At 37.2% G+C, this 23,560-nt stretch overlaps 1 protein-coding gene across 1 annotated transcript in view; it reads right to left on the bottom strand.

The window, feature by feature from the left end:
- Positions 1–23,560, bottom strand: part of KIF21A (kinesin family member 21A) — a 79,532-nt gene that overhangs the window by 27,040 nt on the left and 28,932 nt on the right. The window contains exons 11-27 of the mRNA XM_009289024.2: positions 21,132–21,327; positions 20,115–20,304; positions 19,337–19,400; positions 18,351–18,554; positions 14,863–14,901; positions 12,330–12,414; positions 12,034–12,151; positions 10,590–10,778; positions 9,449–9,648; positions 8,942–9,049; positions 8,372–8,440; positions 8,050–8,261; positions 7,240–7,393; positions 6,653–6,853; positions 5,182–5,283; positions 3,245–3,410; positions 2,744–2,764 (exon numbers count right to left, since the gene is read on the bottom strand). Of these exons, the coding sequence (XP_009287299.1) occupies positions 2,744–2,764; positions 3,245–3,410; positions 5,182–5,283; positions 6,653–6,853; positions 7,240–7,393; positions 8,050–8,261; positions 8,372–8,440; positions 8,942–9,049; positions 9,449–9,648; positions 10,590–10,778; positions 12,034–12,151; positions 12,330–12,414; positions 14,863–14,901; positions 18,351–18,554; positions 19,337–19,400; positions 20,115–20,304; positions 21,132–21,327 (2,318 nt within the window). The remainder of the gene's footprint in view (positions 1–2,743; positions 2,765–3,244; positions 3,411–5,181; positions 5,284–6,652; positions 6,854–7,239; positions 7,394–8,049; positions 8,262–8,371; positions 8,441–8,941; positions 9,050–9,448; positions 9,649–10,589; positions 10,779–12,033; positions 12,152–12,329; positions 12,415–14,862; positions 14,902–18,350; positions 18,555–19,336; positions 19,401–20,114; positions 20,305–21,131; positions 21,328–23,560) is intronic.

Genomic DNA, 23,560 nt, shown 5'->3' on the forward strand with positions numbered 1-23,560 from the left:
AGGTTTGTCCATGTATATGTTTTAAGTGCAAGTTCATGCTTTGGAGAAAGGAAGGAAAGATATATAGTCTCCAGTTGAATTCTGAGAAAGAATGAAGAAAAGAAAAGGAAAATGCTGCCTTCTTGTGTATGCTAAATCTAAAAATGTTTGCTGAAAAAGTCAAAACCATACATCAATCTCGCACCAACAATGCACTTCAGAGGCACTCAACTGCTGTATTAGTTTCAACAATGTCACCTTAATTACCAGAAATACAACAATTTTATAAAGAAAGCAGAGTCACAGGAATAGCACTCTGAACTTTCTTTTTTGTTCCATCCCAGATTTGAGCCTACATTAAACCTTTTCTATACACATTATTATTCTGTGTCTTCTGCAGAAGAGGGGATCTAGAGTACTGCTCCTTCTAGCAAGGCACAAAAGCAGCATCAATAAAATAAATGCATTTTTTTTAAATTATAAGTTTCATATTAGAGTGATGTTACTTCATCCCCTTCTCCAAGAACTTGCAAACAGCTTTTACAGGCAAAGTAGAAAGCATGGGATAGCCACAAAAGATGGGATTTTATCTGTGACCTGACATGTATTGATACTTTTCTTCAGTTTGTCTGCAATTCAGCACAGGAAGACTGCAAGAAGCCTCCAGGTAGAAACCAGCACACAGAATCCACAAAAGAAATAAGAGGCGGCAGAAGAGCAAGATTCTGCAAGAAGTCCTGAGTGAGAGATGAAAGGAGCAATAAAGTTAGTGAAGGCAGTACTGCATGCGAGGAGCATCTGAGATGACTGCTAATAAACCAATGATTGAAGAACAGTGGAGAGCTTTTCTGATGACTTCTCTTTTTCCTCATGCAGAGGCAACTGGACAGTACCAGTACAATGCAATACACCAGCACAGTTCATCCAGAGGAAATGACATTTGACCAACCCTCTTAAGATCTGCACATACATGGCTGTGAGTCACATCCATGAACGTCCAGATGTCACAGGTGAGGAGGAAAAGCAGCTTCTACAATTCTTCAGAAAGGAGTCACTCCAGCGACACTTCAGGACTCAACTTCGTGGTCATGTTAACTCTTCACAAGAGCAGATGGGATAGCGAATGGCAGATGGTTCATCCCCACACAAGGCAGGTGTGCATTTAAAACCCATTCTGAGGGTCAAAACTGAAGCCTGTGATGTGCTTTGCTGCAGACTGAACCCTTTTCTTAAGTCTACGCTTGAATGCAGGTGCACTACTACACTGGCAAATGCCCAAACTTCTTCAAGTCAAGTGTATTTAAATGGCTAAGAACTTTTGAAGATGTCAGAGCTAAAAATAGGCATCAAGGGAATGGTTCACAAGCACCCTGGAAGTGCAACCCCTCTGCTTCGGATAGGACTGGCTGGGTACTGCCACTGATCTGTCAAGGCAGCCTGGTGAAACTGGTCTCAGGATCTGCTGCCACCCACACAACCACCTCTGGGAATCATGTCAGGTTACCAGGGAGCCTCTGCACCAACAGAGTCCCTGCTGACCAGCTGGCAGTCCCAGCCCTGAAGCCTCACTACAACGGTGTCTGAACTCCCTACAGCTAAAAACGTTTAGCCGCTAGTGACCTACAAAGCACAGACTATCAACAGTTTGGATTTCAGTGTGGACTGAGGTTAGTACAGCATATTCAGCCGAGATACACCCATAGTGAAGTTTCCTTCCTATAAAGCGTTGACGATAGATCTACTGTTTCAATGCGTTTAACAAGTGTCTTTCCACTGCTCCAGATGCTGTTAATAAGTAAAAGCCTGTCCAGAGATGAAGAAAACGCAATGCTAACTTCCTGGCTAGAGAAACATTGCTCTCACTCCAACAGGGGTGAACACACACACATGCACACACATTAAGGGTCTATTTTAGATACACTATGATATTAATAACCACTGAGATTCCTGAACAAATACTGGCCATATGCAGCAAGATGCCCTGACACAGATCTTCAGGTGTCACCCGTCAGGAAGCTAGCAAAGTTCTCACCAGCTTACACCAGATGATGATCTATACACTTTCAGGTAGTCTTGTGCTTTTGAAATGTTTCAGATGCCTATGCAAACTAGCACAGAACAGCATAATGGGATTAGAAGTAACACGAGACAATACAAAAGGAACTGTTACTGACATCAGGAATATTTTTTTCAAGTTTCAGACATAACCGATTTTGTGGCTAGGAGCAAGAGAGGGGAGAAAATAAGCATAATGTATTTGGGAATCATTTAAAAGCAACAACAACAAAAGACTCAGTAACTAAACCCAATTGAAAAAGTGAGATATAATCTGCATTCTGTACAATATTTACATTACAAAATGAGCTATCTGCAAAAGGTTAAAAATGACCTGCATGCTAAGAATTACTTTTTTTCAGACCTAAAAAGATGAGCAGAATTTGTCACAACTACAGCAGTAGTGTATCATGAAATAGCTTTATGTAGTCTGAACATACTATAGGTTCGTAAGCAGCAAGTCATAAATTTGAAATACAGCTCTGCTTACTGTGTTCACTTCTCATCTGACAAATCTAACTAACATGAGGGCTACGGGTGGTTTCAGAAAGGAAGAAATGCTCTGTAAGCTCATGATAATGAGTACATTTACAGAATAGCTCATGCAAACTTCACACACTCACAAATTCTAAGATGCACCAGTTAGTGAACATGAATGAATTAGTAACTCATGCAGCTGTACAGTACACAGAAAGCTAAACATACTTACCCAGCGGTATGCTATCTAGGTCTGTGTAAATAACAGCAACAAGGAAACAAAAGCAACACTCCAATCAAAACATATCCATTTATAAAAAAAGAAATAAAACAAAAGTACCCAAATGTATTCTAAATTTTTCTTAATATCATCTCATGAGAAGCAGAATAGATGCCGTAAAAGACATATGATGCCACTTTCAAAATCACTAACATATGATGATTGAACAGGATTGCATATTTAAAATTTCACATTTAGAAGTTAAAATCATACCAAATTGTAAATGCGTAGTCTTTTGTAAAAATAAGCAGATTATTTAAATTTATTTCCTACATTTCACTGCTGAAGGGATATACTTAACATACATGCACATCAATTGTGAAATAAAGTTTGAGATGTTAAAATACAGCATCTATTCAGAAAAGAAATAGCCTAGAATGCCCAGTACAGCATGCATGAAAGGCAAACCATGACATGCAGCTGACTATTCAGAACACAAGATGACAAAATTACCTTGCAAAGCATGACCCAGCAAAGCATCAAGTTCAGGATTTAACTCAGCTTTTTCTTTTAGCATATGAAACAGCAGTTGGTTTTGAGTAGCACTAGTAATTTCTGTCTGCTTAAGGCGTCCCTCAAGAACTTTGATCTGAGCTTCTTTCTGAGCTGCTTGGAGACCCTAGGAGAGAGAAAGAAAGAAAAAGATAACAAATGCTTTATCACAACTCTTTTGTTACAAAATGAAAATTGCCCAAACTTTTTAAAAACTACAAACACAAACAACATGTACATTGTAACCTTCCTCTCATATCCTAAAGATTGTGTCAACTAAAGGTCCTTCTTTGGTTTTTTTAGAAGAGCCTTATTAAGCATTCATTTAACTTGTGCTCCTCAGACTCAGCCACTAGATGCATATTTGCAAGGCAAAGTTGGACATGACTCCCAAGTACAATTCATGGATTCTTTGCATTTATTTAAGAGTAGCAAGCATCTGAAAAAAATCAGCACCTCCATTTTTCACAAGTACTTTTTTTGTTTTAATTCTTACCTATGATACTCTATAACAAACAGCAAAAACACCCCCAAAAACCAACCAACCAAAAAAAAAAACCCGCCAACCCCGGAACTGTAATCTTTCCTACAGAATCACTCAGTGAACTTTCAGCTTCTGCTGAAAGATCTCATGGCCTAACTTAAGAGAGAATTCATTCTAAGGGAACTTCCCTAGACCCATGGATTAGTGGGAATTTTTTAGTTGTAGAAAATGTAGCCAAGGAAATTTACAGAGAATGGTTTCCAAATAGAAGAAACATGAAGGTACAACACATCTTCTGAAAGACTTGTAGGATAACAGACGACTTTGAGTGCTAGCAATTGAGAAAGAAGTGTAGTACTATGGACTTACACATTAGATTGATTTTATCATGAACTAAAACAACGTATCAATAGACACATTTTGCATGTGGAAACAGACAACAGAACAGACAGCAGGCATGACCAATTTTGCAAGAAAACATACCCTCAGTTTTTCTACACGATAAATACTTATCAGAAAGAGGAGAAACACCTTCACATAACGGAACTTTTTATCATGAGGAGAAATTGTTAGAGTAAGTTAGAGGTACTTTTTTCATTAACTCTGCTGCAAGGAATTAGGTATCCTTTCAACACACCCAAGGGCTGAAAAAAAATCAAGACTGAAATTTGCAGAAGCCAGTGTGATTGTGGGAATTTTTTTTTTCTCCATATAAAACACACAAACTTTTTTGGTTACCTGCATAGTGATGAATCAAGAATGCAAAAAAAAGAACAGAGAATTGGTCCGTGGGACTGACCCAAAGCCCATTTCAATAGCCTTGAAATCTTTCATTTGATTCAATGACACTGAATATGGGCTCCAAACAGAAAGAAAAGCAGCAGCAAGAGCATGTGATACATGTGTGCACAGGGTTATAAACTGCCAAATACTCATTTCGAAAATATTACTCCCAAAGGCTTTCAGAAAAAGCCCCTATTGCTCTACTGAAAAGTAGAAGTCTGACTAAAGTATGCCAGTCATCAATATATACCTTAAAGCAAGTTTTTTAAAGGCTCATATTTTTAAGGAAATGGCCGAGCCAGTCTTTAAAAAGAGATCCTGAGCATTCTTTAGGAGCTTGTTGAAAAACATAGAAAGATATTTATTTGATTATGTAAAGCTAGTGCTCTTATAGGAACAACATGAGGTAATTAGTAGAGTGAAGTAGGCTCTACTGGGAGTTGAAAAACAGGCAATAGGTTGAAGGGGACAATGGATCTGAAGGGCCTTCACACTGAGAACTGGTGTGACTCAGTAGTGTTGACCAGCTTTGCTTTGTCTAATGCGCATTAGTCAGTCTTTATGCCAGCACAGCTCTGCTCCTTGTACATGGCATAGTCCTGGCACACACATATTTCACTTAATACATTACCTTATTGATACCCATCGTGAGGAAGTGATCAAGCAAATATCGAGCTTCTGTCAAAGTGCAAGCATTAATCACTGCTGTTACATCCAAGGTCTCTCCTTCTTCCTACGTGTACAACAATAAAAACAGTCAGACTGTGAAAAATGCCCTTTTTTTTTTTTTTTTTAAATCATTGCAGTAAATCACAGAAAACAAACAGTGAAGACGCTGCAACATCACCCGGTTCATCCCCTTGGTACCTCTAAACCATGCCTGAAAGATTTCTTTTCCAAACTATCCCCAAAACACCCCACAGTACAGACTCCGCAGCCTTCCCACTCTCTTCCAGTGCTTCAGTTTCTTTCCTATTAGAAAGCTCTTATCAAACTCCAACTCAGACCCCTTCTTTCTACAAGCTAAGCTACTCAGTGGATGCAGAAATGAGTGCATTTCTTCAATCTCTGCGGCCTTCATGCATTTGAAGACTTCTCCCCCTAGTCTTTTCCTCATTTTTCTTTCCATTATTCTCACTCAGTATTAAGCATTCTGGTACCCTTAAGAATTATTAAGCCTTTGTCCTGGTTTCACGTTTGTGTTCACGAATTCTTTACTGGTAAAGTCATGTAACCTTGCACCATGCTGTCCAAAATTCAAGAAACCCTGATGTGAGCAAAATAGTAGAAGCTGCTGGTGATGTAACATGCATTAAAGCACAGATTAGCCCAAGGTGGGAGAGGGAGAACTCAAGCACTGCCATATAAAAAAAATATCGGTTAAGTATTACAGTTCAGACTTTATGCTACCACGTGCCAAGAGACCTAGGAGATTGTATGTGGTAAATTCTTCCTGCTAGATCATGTAATGTATGATGCGCATTATAAGAGTTTTCACATTTGGATTTCACTGCTTTTGGTAATATTCAGATTTCTACATCAATCGTAATAGACAATTTCCTTTTACTAAATTACTATTTGAAAACGTCAACCTTAAACAAGCAACTTGGCCTGAAAAGGCTCTTTAGTTATAGAAAGCCACTGTTCCGTAATTGAAAATATACTGAAATGCAATATAAAGAATTTACATAAATTCTCACATACAAAAATATATTTAAATATATTTAAAGTATACAAAAACAATACAAGGGAGTGGAAGCATATCGACAGATGCAGGAAGAGGATACAAGCTGTTAGCCTTCAGTCCCAAGAATTATATTAATTTAATGCTAGCAGAATAGAAAGCATCAGCTTTGACATTCAAATGCTTTGCAATCTTAACTTGCATTACACTATTGACATTAAAACTCAGATCTGAAAGTTCAGTTGTATAAACACTCTTCATTTCAAACTTCACTGAAGTTTTCACCAATTTTCACTTCCTGGTTCAATAATTATACAACCAAAACAAAATTCATTTCTAAATGAGAACATTTTCAAGGCTAACACGGTTGCTTTTTCTTTTCTCCATTTTACCATTTTTGCATTAATATTTGACCTACCTTTGCTTCCTCCATTTGCATAATGTTTGCTTGGCAGTCAGAAATGCTGTCGTTAATGTAGTCTATATTCGCAGTTAGTGACTCCATCTCTTCATTTATGTTTTGGACATTTCTATCTGCTTCACTGCCACCCCCATCCTTGACAAGCTTCTCCCTTTTCTTTGAAAGCTTTTCTCTTCTTTTTGTAAGTTCTTCACGTTGCTACTTTCCCCAAAGACATAATATTACATAAAAAGGAATTAGTAAACACTTAGGACATTTAAGCACCTTTTTGTTTTGTTTTCCTTTCTTTGTTATACTTGAACTAACATATCACGATTTCTACAGGAAGAAGTTATGTATGTGAATATATTAATATATTTGCACATGTTCCCATTAATGTGCTTTTTATCTCTTACTAAGCACAGCAATCCCATGATCCAAATGCTTACTGGAGTTGTTAAGAGAGTCTTCATTGGCTGCAATGGATTCCAAGTCACTTTGCCTATGCCACCATCACAGCAATTCATTTACAGTAAACACAAATGCACTGCTCTCTCTTTATTCAATACAATGATACAGCCAACAGTGCACAGTAGATCACCCACCGTAAGTAACCTGTTCATATCTGCCTCCATATTGGAAATGGTCATCCTCTGCATAATGATATCAGTCACTCTGCGTTCAAGTAACTGCCATTTCATCCTGGCTGCCTTTGAGGAGTAAACTCTGCTTGTCACTGCTTTCCGCTGATATTTCTTTCTGTGATAAATTCAAAAGAAACATACAGCTAAGACTAAAGTAGTCCAATTACACATTTGAATGTGAAAATGATCAAGCCAGAATATTTTTCACAGACAACTTAATTTCTTGCAGAATTTCTTGCAGTTTTTCATTGCACCAGACAGCTACCTGCACCCAGCCCTGAACTCTACTGCACTCTAATTTATTGCATTTGAAAAACAGGTACCAAACACTGTGGCATCTTGTATGATGCACCATTGAAATTGAATACCATCTGAGAGTTGTTCCCTATTTAACAAGGGGATCTGCTTCAAACCACAGTGGAAGATCACCAATAAGCCTAATACATTAAACTGTGTTTTCCAACAAGTTTTTCTGGCAGTGGACCACCAAGGGCATTTCTCTTTAAGAGTAGATTAACTGGATTTTGAAATTTTGGGGTTTCTTAATATGACTTGTTCTTTAATGACATTTTATATTACTCCACACTGTCTTAAACCCACAAAACTCAAATTGCATTTGATAACGGTAAAACGCCCATTTTATGAGCATTACATGGCAGCAGTTTGAAAAATAACAACTGCTGCAATGTGTATCACCACAAGATTATCCGCTAGAAAGTCCATGCAATTTTCAGTTCTCTTAAGAGAGTACTAAACAGTCTTAATCCTTACCCTGTTCCATTTGTTGCAGTTACAGATAACGCTTGAACCCTTGCAACAGGAATTCTCATCTTCTGCTGTGTTGCTGTTCTTGAACCATCGTGCTCGACTGATGAGCTAGAACTTGCTTCCTGTATAGGATGCTCAGGCAGGCTCAGCTTTCGACTTACTTTTCCTGCCACTTTATCAGACAGAGGCCTTACTTGCCGACGAAGGGCTGTAACCTGAAACAGAGTACAGAGACACGATTACCTCTCCCCAAAACTGTGTTCTAAGTTACAGCAATACAATATCATTCTGTTTTCAAAGATGCATTACTGTTCTACCACAATACCTCTTCAGTTTTGCGACGTAAGATGACTTCTTGATTTCTTTTCTGAGCTTCCAGAAGCTTGAGCTGATGCTGTGAAAAAATACAAGCAGCACATGATTTTTTTCCCATTATCTGCCACAAGGACTTTATTGTATAAGAAAAGACCTTTACACATTAATACAAGTTTGCAAAACTGTTGTGACATGAAGTGGTCAAGTCACAATTGTTTCTTGCTCTTCCTGGTGCAGAATGAAAATTAGTGTTTCACTATATCAATTCACTATATCAATATTCTATCAAAAAGAATACTTGCATGCAAGCAAGGTGGTAGCAACAGTTTTGTGAAGATTCACTAATAAAATAATACCGATATACATATTCAATAAGCCTTCTATTTTCTGTTGCACTTATCACCTGAAGCTAGGAACTGAGTTACCCTAGAAGTCAAATCAATTATGTGCATTTTGACTAGTGAAAATATACAGGTACATGCCTGCCTCAGTGAATGCATATACACATGGTGTGTGCCTGCAAGCAGATGCACATCATAATGATAGATGCTTATACCAAATGAAAGTTCTGTCAAATCACCTCTCGTTTGCGTTGCTCCTTTTTAAGCTGTGCAATCTCTCTATTTCTTCTAGATTCAGTCATTCTAGCTTTCTCCTGCTCTTCTTTCATTTGTTTCATCAAGCGAACCTGTAAAGAGGTCATCACTTAGAAAAGCTGTTTACACTGAAGTGCTGTTCCCTGCCCCCACTCATACAGAGTTTCTTCTTCAGATTGCCATCTTCCAGTATATTACATACTTTTAGCAATTTACCTCCTCCATCTAATGTGTCTTCTTCACTCAGTGCTGAATAACAGCTAATAAGCAGTGCAAGCTTCTCCATGTTTGATACTGTAATTTCTGTTCATTAAACCTAAAATCCACCCCTCTCCCCCAGGAATAGCCTAGTCTTCATATCTTTTCTGTTTTCGGACTTTTGAGCTGCTGACAGCAAGAACAGAGTTATCTGGTAGATAAATGCACAGGACATTTCAACCCATTTTTCAGTAAACAATCATTGTACAACACTTCAATATATGGAAATATACCTTGGTTTTCTTCATCTCTGTCACCTCCTGCTGCAACTTCTTCAGTTGCTTTTCATATTGAGACTGATTTTTAAGCAATCGTGCATGTTCCTTTTGCGCTGTTTGAAGTCTCTGCAGTTCTTTATTCATGGCTTGGAGTTTCTTTTCATATTCTGATTTGATTTTTTTTGCCTTTTCTTCTGAATAGGTCTCTACAGAACCTAGAGCGAAAGGGAGTTCTTAATCTGCTTTTGTTCAGGATATTTTCACTTTGCCAGCCACAGCAGATGACTGCTTCCTCTGCTTTTAGTATTACCTGCAATATCTTTGAAAAATTTAATTTGTCTCTAGCTCCTGTCACCTGCACTGCTTCGAACTTTCCACCTTTTATGTCTTCTTGGATAAGAGATCAAGTATTAACACTTCTGGTTTTTTTTGCACTAGACAACAAATATCTGAGTACATGAAGACACAGATACACGCATCGTTGTTCACACATATGTGCACAAGATCATAACAACAGCCCCAAGAGCCATCAAGCCTAGTATCCCTTTTCTGGCACTGCTCAAAAGCGAAGGTCTAAGGAACAATAAGGGAACAGCAAAAGCATATAAAGTATATAACTATAAAGCATATATAGTATATTTTTAAAAAGAAAGAAACAAACTACTTCCCCCAGGACTCTCCCAAAGTTCAACTATTTGTGGCTTAGGACTTCCTGAGCCAGAATTAGTTTTTCATCTCAATACAATTATATATTCAAAAAAGTTTGATCAGTAAAACATCTCTGCAAGGCCACTGATCCTAGTTCTTACTTTTATGCAAATCAAAAGAAAGAGGGGAGGGAAGAGAAGAGCGGGAACTTTTAATTCAGGAACTGTCTCAAGGACTACATTAAAATGAGAGGCTCCTAGAAATTGAAAATGCCTATTCAACCAAATCAAATAACCTGTTAGTAGCAGTGTCTTTTCAAAAAATCTCTCTCAATTCTGGTAGAAACTAGAATGAGTAAAGTATGATTCACTGGCATTATGGGTACAAACCTATTTCTGTTTTCTGCAATTTCTTATCACATTTGAAAAAGGAAGTGAGGGAAGTAGCAAACAATTCAATTTCAGTATCTTACACAACATCTAGATTTAAATGATTTTGTACGTCTTACCCAAGTTTTGAAGAACCTGATCTCTTTCAAGCTGAGTGTCTCGAATCTTATGTTGTAGCATCATTAGTTTCTCTTCATATTGTTTTTTCAGTGTTTGCAGCCTTCGCTGGCTGTTCTCTAGCTCATCAATCAGTTTCTGCTTAATGGCTATTTCACAGGTGATATTTGCCAAGTCAGCTTGATAATTTTCTAAAAAAAGAGTTGAGTAATTAAAAATTAAGACTTCTGTTAAAGTAACAGTGAGGATCACATAACTATAGATACGCCCCACAACGTTATAGTAATTTCCTGACATGTAAATTGTGCATAGGAGAATTCTGCACAAAGCACAATGCAGCAAGCAAAACTATTATCTGCAATTCATTATAAAGTCTCCTCCTTAAACACTCTCCCCATCCTAGAACTGGGTAAGAGGTAGGGAAAGATATCTCTCATTGGATCACAGTTGCCCATATGCTGTAATTCCTCATGTTTAAATCTCAACATCAGCAGTTGGTCCTTCCCCACACAAAAGTTGCACAGGCTGAGACTTCAGTCACATCTCAGGGCTGCAGAATAACTGTCATTCATAAACCCAGCAGATTATAAAAGGAAAATCTGACTGCTGTCAGACTCCAAGGGAAGACTTTCCATTCACTAGCTCTTACAAAAATACAGCCAAAATTCTGAGAACAGAAGAGCCGCCTCAATCATGGAAGTGGAATGGTGAAGGGAATGAGAAAAGTAGGAAGAAAAACTAAGGAAAAAGGACTAACCCACATGCTAAATTTACAGAAGTTTAATTAATTTCTTTAGTCAATTATGTCCTTTTTTGGCTTCAGATTATGTGCTCCAGAATAAAGATGTCAGCTGAGGATTTTTTTTTTTTCAGGTTCTGCAACTCCTGCTAATAGTTTGTGTGACTCTCAAACAACAAGGAACGAACAGACTTGGTTTGCCCATTTGGTCCAGCTCACATGAGAGAATTGCTGTTGATGCTGTCTCCGATTCTGGCAGTCCTAATTTGCATACCACACGTAAGCCAGCTGTTAATGCTTCTACATAAAGCCATAGCCTCTGAAAATGAGGAAGGCTGATGGACTTCCAGCCTTTCAGAATTCTACCCATTTCCAAATTAGCTGAATGGGAGCTATCACCTTGGTGATTAGTCCCGAGACATAAAAATAACCCAGTATTTAAACCTTACACTTTGGATATTCTAACTAAGGAAGAAATGTGTTATCAAACACCTGATGGCCTCTGGTCAGTTTTAAAGCCAGTATGGGGACACTCGATCAGATGTATATTACATGTTTTAGCACCATAACTGAAAAAGAATTCACTGGACATACAATCCACAGAGAATTATGGACAGTGAGTTGACAGCACGCTATCTTGCTTACCAAAACCCAAAGAATGACAGACAGTATTTGTAAAATTCTACAAAATATTGCACTGACATCACCTTTTTCATCAGAGTCGGAATCTGATTCATCTGAGCTTTCGACAACTTCCATGTCATCTTCATCCTCATCATCTTCCTCTTCTTCATCCTCATGATCACTTACTTCCTGAGTTTCCTCCTACAAAATGTACAAAATAGATGTTGAAGCACGCCCTCACTTTTCCATCCCCCAATCACTTGTGACTATCACTGTGAAGCCACAGCGTTCACCTGACCCATTCCTAACTTCCTTTCTATAACTTTGTAAATCGTTAAACAGACAATGAACAAATAAACCAAACACTTTAAATACTTACTGCTTCCAATTCATTATTCTCTCTCTCTGAAGTGCCTTTTTCATCTCTCTTCTCCTGCTCGTTATCTGTGTTATCCTCTTTAACACTAGCAGAAGAGGCACAGACACAAAATATTCACAAACTGAAGTGGCATGTGCTTCCCATCCCCCAAACCAATAAGTTGTAATTCCAAATAAAGATGAAAACCAAAGTGTAGTTAGACAAAGGTACAGGTGTTGGGCATGGGTAAAACACAACTTCCAATCTCCCGCAGATAAAATAATGCTTAATTGCTCTTAATCTTAGCTTGCAAAATAATATTAATGGTTAGCACATTGTTTTAGGGCATATTGCACAACTAGGACAATCAGAATACACATCTTCATATACTACAGCAGTACTCATTTTGCATGGAAGTTGCAGTGTACCCAGAATAGCTTTTACAAAACAAGAAGAACACTGTGCGCAGGAACAACATACATTACAGGTATTACTACACTCTCATGCTGTAACAGAGCCTACTGTGCTTACAATTGTCTGAAAATTTACGTATAAGCCTTAAACAATATCCTAATTTATCATACTATAACTACTCTTTTGATCAGTTATCTGGGAACATCAAGGGAATGCTCAAAATAGGCATTGATACAACAACAAGAAGAGTTGAGAAATACTGAATTTTTGCAATAGGACTGTCCGTCTCAAAAAGAAACTTTTCCCAACTATTAAGATTACATCTTAATATATTTCCATGCTTTTGTTTTTCAGACTATGGTTTAAAACTTATTTAAAAGTCAAGTATCTCTGTATTCTTTCCTCTCTTGGCAACCTGAACTGTAGTGATGGCTTATGCAAATTACAGCAGGGTTTTTTTGGTTTTGTTTTAAGGGTTTGGTGTATTAGCCCTTAGGACAAATTTTAATGTTTTTAAGTGCACGTTTGAGACATCACATGCAAATGTAAAATTCAAAAATCAGTGGCACTGCAAATTGTCATGGATCAAATGTCAGTCCCTCTAGCGCGACATGTGCAAAACCCAAACCATCCCCAATAGATGGGAAATTGTGATAGAATAGGGCTAGACACCATAGGGGGTAATAACAAAAAAAATGTGTTTAGGATTGCATAATGTGGAATCTGCCTCACCTAACTTCAGCTGCATAAAAGTTCGGCAAGTTATGTGCTGTCACTGATCAGGCAGGGTAACTAGGAATGCACATCTTCCTCCACTGACACCAAAAAGAGCTCAGACTCGAGGTCTAACTCTTAGACAAATCCAATACTCAGTGCAGTGACAAGAAACGTTCAGTAGATTCGAGACACTATAATTTGGCAAGTGACACCTAGAAACCACCTTTAAAACAGAGCTCTACTCTGAAGAGTGCCAGTTAAGTGACACAGTGCTTCTGTGCACACATGATTTTTTGTTATACTATTTTTTAACCTGTTCAGTGCTAACTGGTTCCTTCTGCCCCACTCATCACCAGTGAAACCGAATCCAGCTACAGCTGACCATGCGCAAGGCAGAAAGCTTTTGCTTGGACCATCTGAATCCACGCAGCAGCCGGGGAGGCTGGAAGTAAAAAGCCTAACCAGATTTGTCCAGGAAAAAAAAAAAGCCAAACAGGGAACACTGAGCCACGCAATCTCATTTCCACAGATTCTCATCTCACTCAGCCCACAACACGTTCTGGTTTATGTTGGTTAATAAGCCTAAATGATAACAGATCTTAGCTGCAATCTTCATGCAGACTGAGGCAAACCCCCCAGTTTCCCTTCTGCCTGCACACAGCATGGAGCTCACCACTACAGAGAATTTGTGTTCTGCCTAATAAAGGGGAGAGACAGGAGGAAGGAGAGCCAGCAGCTCTCCCATACAGAACTGTACTGCTTAATTTGTGTGCTACTGATCTGTGGATTCACATCATCTGCATGAATTCAGTGGGGTTTTTTTGGATCAAAGTAGACAGCTGAAAAATAAAAGCTCTGTTGCTTGCATTTTTAATGACAATATATTTCTTTTTTTAGAGCCCTCAACTGCTCTCTACAACTAACTACTTTAGGTACTGCTTTGGCTGAAACTGAACGGAAGGAATGGTCAAGGCTTCAGTCACACGCTTTCAAAAATAAAAGAAGCAGACTTAATTGAGGTGTGAAGGTCCAAGACCTTCTAGATCTCACATGCCAAAATTATTATTGTCATATACTGCCTGCTATACATCTCATACCATATGAGCTGCTGTGCCTTCCTCCTGCCTTTCATTCCATACAGGCCATGCAAGAAAGAAATCTACTTAATTCTATAGCGATTCCCAAAGGCACCACCTCCCCACAAACGCTTACTCAACACTGTGCAATCCCAGAGTCAACCTCAATTCCACAATAGAGGTTTCTTCCAGACAAAACACTTGTTGAAAGTCAAACAACAGAAAAGAATTTTGAAAAGCCAAATGAACTACTCTTGAAGTTCTGTGAATCTGCCCAACTTCTTTTCATGTATGACAACCAGTTAATTGAAATGATAGGTAATTAAAAACTTGGGAAATATTCCAACCTTCTTTCTTCTTGACTGCTTTCCTCAAGTTTCTGTAGCCTTCAAAAGCACGAGGTACAGTATTGGAAGGCCAAGCCAATGAAGGACAAACCAGACAGTGAAAAGCAAAAGTGATAAGAAGGTAAAAAAATGATATATGAGCTTGTGGAGTTTAAAATGAAATTTTAAAAGATACCAAGAGACAACAAATAGTAAAAAGGCAATACATTTTGCACAGTTGGAAAGTAAATAGAAAACAAAGAAGAAGCATTTGTAGGTTAACTAATCTGTCACTGTCAACAATTGTAAATTCAAATTACACTAAGGAAGAAGTTTTAGATATAGACAATATATTTTACTTTGAGAATTATTTCTAATATGGATTCGAAAAAATCTCTTGGTTCTAGAAAAAGCTTTCTCCTCTTTTGCCACTTAAAATTGGCAGGTAAAATACTGAAAATTGCAAGAAGTACTGCCACTGAACCAAAGTTATATATCCTCAGGAATATATCAGGAAAAAAAACAATGCACTAGTTTTACATATGCTGATAACATTGTAATATAAAATAGTAATGAGAAATTTTTAGTACTAATACTCTAAATCATATATTCTGAATATAATTCATATAAAAATCTCCAAACTGCATTTATTTTTTGGTTTAGGGTTTTGTTGTTAGTTTTTAAATAAAAAGCAGAAAATTGCTGTTTATTTTTCTGGGATTCAAAAAGTACATGCCAATGATTGCTTGTGATTTTTTAATAAATTAACAAAAAATATGCATCAAAAGCAGTGAGATGGACAAAGTGTTAGTATTTTTACTTGTACTTTTTCCTCTTGAACAAATGTGGATGTATCAGTAAAGAAATATCTGCATGACATATAAGTGTAGAGATGGCTTAAATTTCAACAACTACTAAAATTCCTCATGTTCCCATTATGAGCAAGTTTTGAGCAAGAGCTTTTGCTGCCTTTTCACCTTATACTGCCTGCCATCTTCCTTCAGTGTCAGCTAGGAGCTAACACGCTGAACCTCATCTAATTTTATCACTAATTTAGTTTAATAAAGGTTAGGGAAGTCAAAAGACAACAGTCAAAAAAGGTTACCAGGTATGTAAGGCTGACTAATGATTGAAAGGCACATGGGAGGTTTGCTCTGGGGCTTCTGGTGAATAGGTCACACCTACACTCCAATCAAGCATGTCAGTATTTCAGTAGCCAAAACATTACTGCTGTGTAAACTGCTTCTGATAAAGTTTATGACAGATGCTTATTAAAGGCTACAGATATATAGCAGTACATACCTGCTGCTCATTCAGAAACTGGCTCTCAGATCTTCAAAAGCTAGCTCACAACAATTTAGATAAGTTGCATGTACTTAAAGATATGCATCTTTCATCATACTGACCCATAACCAGGAAACAAACAGATCAAGAAAGGTAGCAGAATGGGCAGAACTAGTAACTAGGCTTACCAATCCCATTTTAATAGAAAAACGCTAGTTAGACAATTTTAAAAGAACAGCAACCCTAAAAAGAAATAGTACAGTAAAAGCAGCTAAATGCCTGTAGAAGACAGAAGTAGAGCAAAGAATCCCTACCAAACTGCAGGGTAAATTGTCCCTTTGCAATACATTAGCATACCCATTGCCCATTCCTGAAATTTCAATAGAATAAAAATTCACAGTGATATATCCTGAACACGGACTTTGCATTTCATTAATTAGATAGAAGCACTCTGCAGATAACAAGTATGACAGGCTATATACATAAACCCTCAAATTCTAACATTTATTAGCTTCTAAGGAATTCTTCTCCTAATATATGCACCTCAGAAATGTATAAATATTTATTACAAAGCAGTCTGCAGATGTGCCAGTAGACAGATTCAAATCTTACCAGCACTGTGAAGAGTATGATCCCATTCTATAGAACACAAGACCCGCTTTAAGATGGAGGCTGGACCATCAAGAGGTCTCTTCCAACTTAAATTTTTCTATGGTTCTCTAATTCTATAATGCTAGTAAAGAAAACTGGTCTCAATAATAGTTTATGGTAAGTAGTCCCTACTTCTGGATCAGACCACTTAGCTATCCCATTCACAAGATTATTGTCCTGGTGCGAGCAACTCTGACTAGACGCAGAAGCTTCTTTCAGGGAAAAAAACAACCAAACAAACAAATGAACCATGCTTTTTACTTACTACTGTATGTGGGGTAAAACTTCCAAATGTTTTTGAAAAGTTTCCAAATCACCTCCTACAATAAGAGATATTACTCAATATATCTAGTAACCTTTATCTGTTTTCTGGTAAAAATCCTGTCTGCTACCTAATACTCAGGCCCCAACCTAACAATTGGGGCTCTATCTAAGCGTGTATGTAAATGTATGCTTGATTTTAAAATGTGTTGACACATACAAAAATCAAATCTGTTTGTTCTGGTATTTACAGTTAAAGAACATATTGAAGTGTTTGGTTGAAGAGATGCCAGAACATTCTGCTGATTTCATTTAATACTTCCATCCTCCCCTCAAGTTCCTACAAACATGAGACATAAAATCTACCAAAATCCCCATAAAAGTCTGAGTTTCCTGAAAAATGATATGCAAAGGAAGAATCTAGTTGTTATTAAAATGAGTTCTCTACAAGTATCAGACATTTGTGTGGTGAATGGATTTATGGATATAAGACCTCAAATTGCAGATATCACTAACTCAAATCTACTTTATACTTCAACTATATTTTAGGCTTATACAGTTTTCGTTTTGCTCTTAACTTATAGAAGTAGTCTGAAGGGCCATTAGTAGAAAGAGTAATAGAGTAGAAGCATGGAAAATTTCAAGGAAAAGGGAAACAACTCTAATGGAATCAAAGTCTCGGAGTACACAGAGCCTTGCTGTACAAACTGCTGTCTGAACAGGCATTTATGTCAATGTCTATGAGCATTTTAGTACATGAGAAGTTGGACAACAAAAAACAGCAAAGCATGATGTTGCAGAGAATTAGGAAACCTCAAATTAAAAACATTCATAAAAGCAGAAGATAAAGCAAAAGAAGCCATTCCAAGAGCTACCAAAGAATTCCCAGCTATTCAGAATATCTTTTCTTCAGAAAGCTGTTTCAGTTTTGGTATCTGGTAGAAAAAATTATTATAATTTTTGTTTTTGAAAACTTCTGTTGAATTTCAGATGCAAAATAAAAAATTTAATAAAAAAAAAAAAATCAAAATTTATGGAGAGCACCTGGTGCTTTTACCATTGTGCATAATTACATAGAAAAATTCATTACAATACAGACATTCATCCTACAAATACTATATACTTCACTGGAAGAAAAGATGCAAAAGAAAAACACCTATAACTTCAGTGTGTAAAAGGGTTTGAAGGAACAGCAGTTTAGGATCCAAACCCACACAGCAACAACAAATGAATTTTAAAGTCTCAGTGGTTAAAAAAAATACACCTCTTTACTAATAAAGAGAAAACAAATAGCATTATAATTCATACACCACCTCTTTTTCTTTTTCCTTTCTTTTTTTTTCAGCTTTTCTAGATCTTTCTTGGCTATATCTAGATGTTCCATTGTCTCTTTCTCTGAAGAAAGCATAGAAGCAGAAAATGCTGATGGTCCACCAAAATATGTGGCTCTTGTTGAAGCTCTTGACAAATTGCGTCGAAGATTTTCATTCACTGCTTCACTTTCCAATAATTTTGCTCTTAAAAAAAAAAAAAGAATTGTAGACCATGAATCACAAGTATTGCTAATGCATGAGATACATTTAGCATCTGAAACTGCAATGCACTACCTTCAGTTTTAAAAAAAACCTACAAACCAAGGTGAAGTCTCACAAAATACAAGTGTAGTAAATCCCTTGATGAGACCATTTTACACAACAGTTACGTATATTGTACGTATATCATATACCCTAGACAGAATACATATAAATATAAATGTCTGTATAAACATAGACATACATATAACTGATGCTGTATGTATATACACATTACACAAGAGCTACAGTATTATGTAGCTCTAACAGTAACTGGGAATAAGCCAGATAACTTTTTTTGCATGATACACCTCCAAGAAAGAGAGAAATAAAAATATCTAAAATATTTAATACTTTTTTTAAATTTAAAAGGAAAGCAGATGCTTTTTTTTTAAACACTAAATTGTAACAAGTAATTTCTCAGTAGTATCATTTATATATGAGCTTATGAAGTTACCATAAAACAATCATTCCAAGTTTTGCTGTCCTTTGTGCAACAATATTAAGTCATCATCATTATTTAGCCAACATCTTACTTTCATTTCTATTGTCAGCTTCATCTTTAACATATTAATTTTCTGTGGCCAAGAGCAACACCAGATGGTCTTAGAAGCTGAAGAACCACTGTCCTAAAGTAATCCCCACACAGGAAAACAACTGATATTACTTGCTAATAGATTTAATATTTTTTTAAATAAAAATTGTTCAAATACATATTATGCAAATACCTGAGATCTTCAATTTCCTTGATATAATTATGAATCATGTTGCTAATTTCTTCATTTCCTTCTCCTTTGACAGACGGAGAGGAAGGGGGGGGTGGAGAGAAAGATTGAGAAAGGACAACAACAGTATAAATATCTGAATACAGCTACTAGGCACGAGGTACCAGCGAAGAGAAACAGTCATATGGGCTACACATTTACATCTTATCTGATATGTAAAAATATATTTGCTCCTTAAGCTGCATTAAGTTTTTGGTTCCTCTGTCATATGAATAGGATTATTACAAGTAACTTTTTCTGTTTCATTTGTTTTCCATATTAGCACCTTTTAACAATGCACGTACCATAAATCAAAAGTAACCTCACAAACTGCACAAAAAGAACAATGCAGTCATGGTAAGTCAATTGGTCGATTATTCTATGAGGTGAAAAGCAAGCCAACGTTCACCCACCTGTACCCAGGTCCTCATCCAAAGCAAAATATTAAGTCCATGTATAGCTAAGCATACAATTAATTCCTATCCAAACATTTCATGTTGCTCGTAGTCCTAAATGAATGGTCAAATCAGAGTACCAAACTATTTCTATTAATAGAAGTCTCCAGAAACAGAGGAAAGAATTAGATGGGGGTGTATCCCTGCCAAAGCAGTTCCTGCATTACTGTTACAAAGGCATCACTTCATTCCAAGGGACCCATGAAGCAACATATAACATATAACTGATTTAAGTTCATGAACTTATTAAGCAGTTTACACACATGCACAACACACCCACAGCATACCTGCTCTGGCTAGCACTTGGTTGGCCTGATCACTCATAAGTTGCGTTATTCTCGCTCTCAATGCATCAATAGTCTCTTGCATTGCTTTAATTCTAACACGCAGGTTGTTGTTTTCTGTTTGCAGCATCGCATTTTCATGAAACATGTCATTGATGCTTTCAACACCTTCTTCATCTATAATCCTTTTACCCTTAAGAAAGTAAATATATTTTATTACTAGTAAAGGCTGACCTACACATGAAAAATTTTTAACTTGGCAAAGGCAATCCACAGATTACTTGAAATTCCAAATAGATACTCATAGCAAAAGATAGTCTTCTCTCAAAAAGTTTAAAACAATGGATAAATGGATAGTTTTCAAAACATTGATTCTGGCCAACACCTTAGCATTTGGGTCCTGTGTATTTCAGACTAAGATGGAATTACAAGTTCTTGAAGAGGTTAAGAAATGAGAAGACAATTCTTTATCAAATCAGGATACTATCTCAAGGATAATAAAAGAGGAGAACACTGTTTGGTAGCCACATTTATTGCTGAAAACATTATTTGTTTAAAATTTCAGGAAGAAACGGGCATTGTGTAGTATGAGTATTCGGTTTATATAACAAAATATATTTTTAAAAACATGAATTATTTTAGCTGTCTGGTAAATTTTTTAAAAGCAATACACAATAACTGTTCACACTCATTTATGTGCCAATCTAAAGTGTGGTCATTTTTGCTTTGGAAGTGACTTTCTCATTGCTAAGCATGACAAGGTCAATTTTCACCTTTCAAAAAGCAAACAGCATGCAGCATCTGTTGATGTCACTGGCATTCATTGATGTATCTTTACTCTGGGGACGCAATCCAAGTTTTCTAAAAACATTTGGTAATCACTGGAATTAGAGGTGTTGTTTAAGTTAGGGTTACTATTCAAATTTTTTTAGTGTATTAAGTGGAAGCAGCCAACAGAAAAACAAGCTGTAGAACTGTAAGCATTTTAAAGCAGAATTAGTCCTAAGAGGATAAACTTACTGTTTTGTATTCCATTAGTTCCATCTGTAGCCGTGTAATCTCACTGCGCAAAGCATTTATTTGTTGACTAGCCCTGTCCTGATTAACCATCACTTTGTTCTTGATGTTTCGCGCCCGATTGGCATACTTTAATGTGTTCAGCGTTTCCATGAAGTCTCGATCTGAAGGGCTCACACACGCTATCATGAGTGTTTGACTGCAAGTTACAAACATAGGTCAGCATTACACATCAAGAACAAAAAGAGTAGAGAGAAGCTAACAGGTCTTCAGGTAGAAGGTGAAACAAGAATAGTGACTTCATAACATTTGTGAAAATATTCCTCTAACTAACTCACGGTAGAAGACTGTCAACCACAAAGTTCAGCACTGTTACGTCTTGTATCACCCTAGCATAGCATAGGAGATGCTAGATCATTAATTGTTCTACATGTAAAATTATAAAAGCAATTAATTAGTGTTCCTAGAAGTGTTCTTCAAATTATATTCAGTTTGCCTAATCATACATTAAACTGAGATGTAAGTCCTTAAGATCAACCTAAAGTCCTAGACAGTGATTTGGATCACGCAGTAGTCAGGATTACCTACTCTCATTAATTCCTGAGGTTCCTACCTACTTAATCTGAAAGTTGCCTGAATGCTCATCTTAGCTGTCCATGCATGCGCACAACTGCCTAATGTACCTATTGTCTACCTCGCATTCTACCGAGATCCAAACCGCCCGAATTCTCCACTGCAAATTATCTCCTGTTCTCCAACAGAAGCCAAAAAGCCAGTACTTACCCTTAGTACATCTGGCTATAACTATTTATTCCATGTTTCATACCACCACTGCTTAGAGAACTTCAACAAAAAGCAGCAGGACTTGAGCTAGGCCTGAGAGGGCTACAAACAACCATCTTCCTTTTGGGTTTCTGCAACACCCTCTAACCATCCCATCATGAGATATGCAGGGTGAGAACATACTCCCTGCTCCAAATGAAAGATTGAGCAGACAGGCCAACAAGAACCAGTGGGACAAAAGCAGAAAAAGGTAAAAAATTCTTCATTCCAACCAAGTGGTTTCATCATTCGAACAGGCAGATGGAGGAACCGGGGTCCCTTCCCTCGCTCCCTGGAGCACACTCATTTCACATTAGATGAGGGGTCAGAACCAGAGTTCCAGCTGTAGATCATACTCTGAAGGTGCCTACATGGCCTAAATTCTCAACAGATAGGGGAAAACACCTACATTTGATGGACTGAGCCCTCCCCACCAGGCTTTAGAGGAATTTGCTTCTCTGTTGTATGTGAAAGCTTAGGTGGTTGCATTAGGAAGAATGCGCTGTCTCCAGGGCAATGGAGCAATATCTGCATTAGGCAGACCGGATTCTGATCTTCACCTTCCATAATTTCAGACTGAGACAAACAAATTAATCCCTGCAAGCCTTTGTGAGGAAAACAATTACCTTCACCACACGCATTGGGAAACTAAACTGGAAAGAGTAACTAGCCTGAGGATACAGGAAAGATTCCGTTTCAGCAATTCTTCCTCAGACCTGCTGCATACCTTTGTGTCAGTTCCCCAACTGTTTGATTTTAGTTGTCAAAATAAGAATATGTGAGATTAAGAACAAATTTTTAATTCTGACATCAGGACTACTTGTGCTTTCAGTTGAGAATGCGATTACTTTTCTAAACCTCAGAGGACTGGTTCTGCTAGGTGTCTGTCTTGAAAATAGAACACCTTGAGCTCCACTTTCCTGTCTAAATTATATAATGACCTAGGTTTTGGGTTTGGTTTTTTAAAAAAAGCTGTCCTACTCCCTTTATTTTACCACTTCTTTAAACTGCTCTTCCCCCAGAAGTTATGAAATTTTTCATATTATACTTTATAAAAATCCTTTCCAAAACCACCAATACTCCATATTCTTACTTGAATATTTCAAGAAACAATTAATATTTAAATGCTGCTTCAGAACTGTTACAGCATTATATTTAAAATCAGCATCATGGGGAAAATAGTACAGTGCTTTCATCATCATTAACTCGCGACTCACTGCAATCTAACCTGAGTTACCACCAGTAAATCTTTAAGTATTTTCAAAAGAGAAACAATAACAAGGACTGTAATACCTAGGGTGGAATTTGGAAGGCTACAGAAACAGGCTAACAGAAATTTAATAATCTGATTTCCCGGGAGAAAAACTGCATATTTATTAAAATTTAGCTTTCCACATTTTATGGTTGCCAAAGCATGGATAAGAAATTATTCAAATTGTGTTAATATGTATAAATCTTCCTTAACAGCAAACTGCTAATTTGACACATCTCAGCATGTATATCACCTGGACAAGCTCAAGAAGTGGGCCCATGTGAACGCCATAAGGTTCAACAAGGCCAAGTGCAAGGTCCTGCACCTGGGTCAGGGCAACCCCCAGTATCAATACAGG

This window comes from Aptenodytes forsteri, unplaced genomic scaffold (assembly GCF_000699145.1).
Source record: "Aptenodytes forsteri isolate BGI_AS27 unplaced genomic scaffold, ASM69914v1 Scaffold137, whole genome shotgun sequence".
Lineage (NCBI taxonomy): Eukaryota > Metazoa > Chordata > Aves > Sphenisciformes > Spheniscidae > Aptenodytes > Aptenodytes forsteri.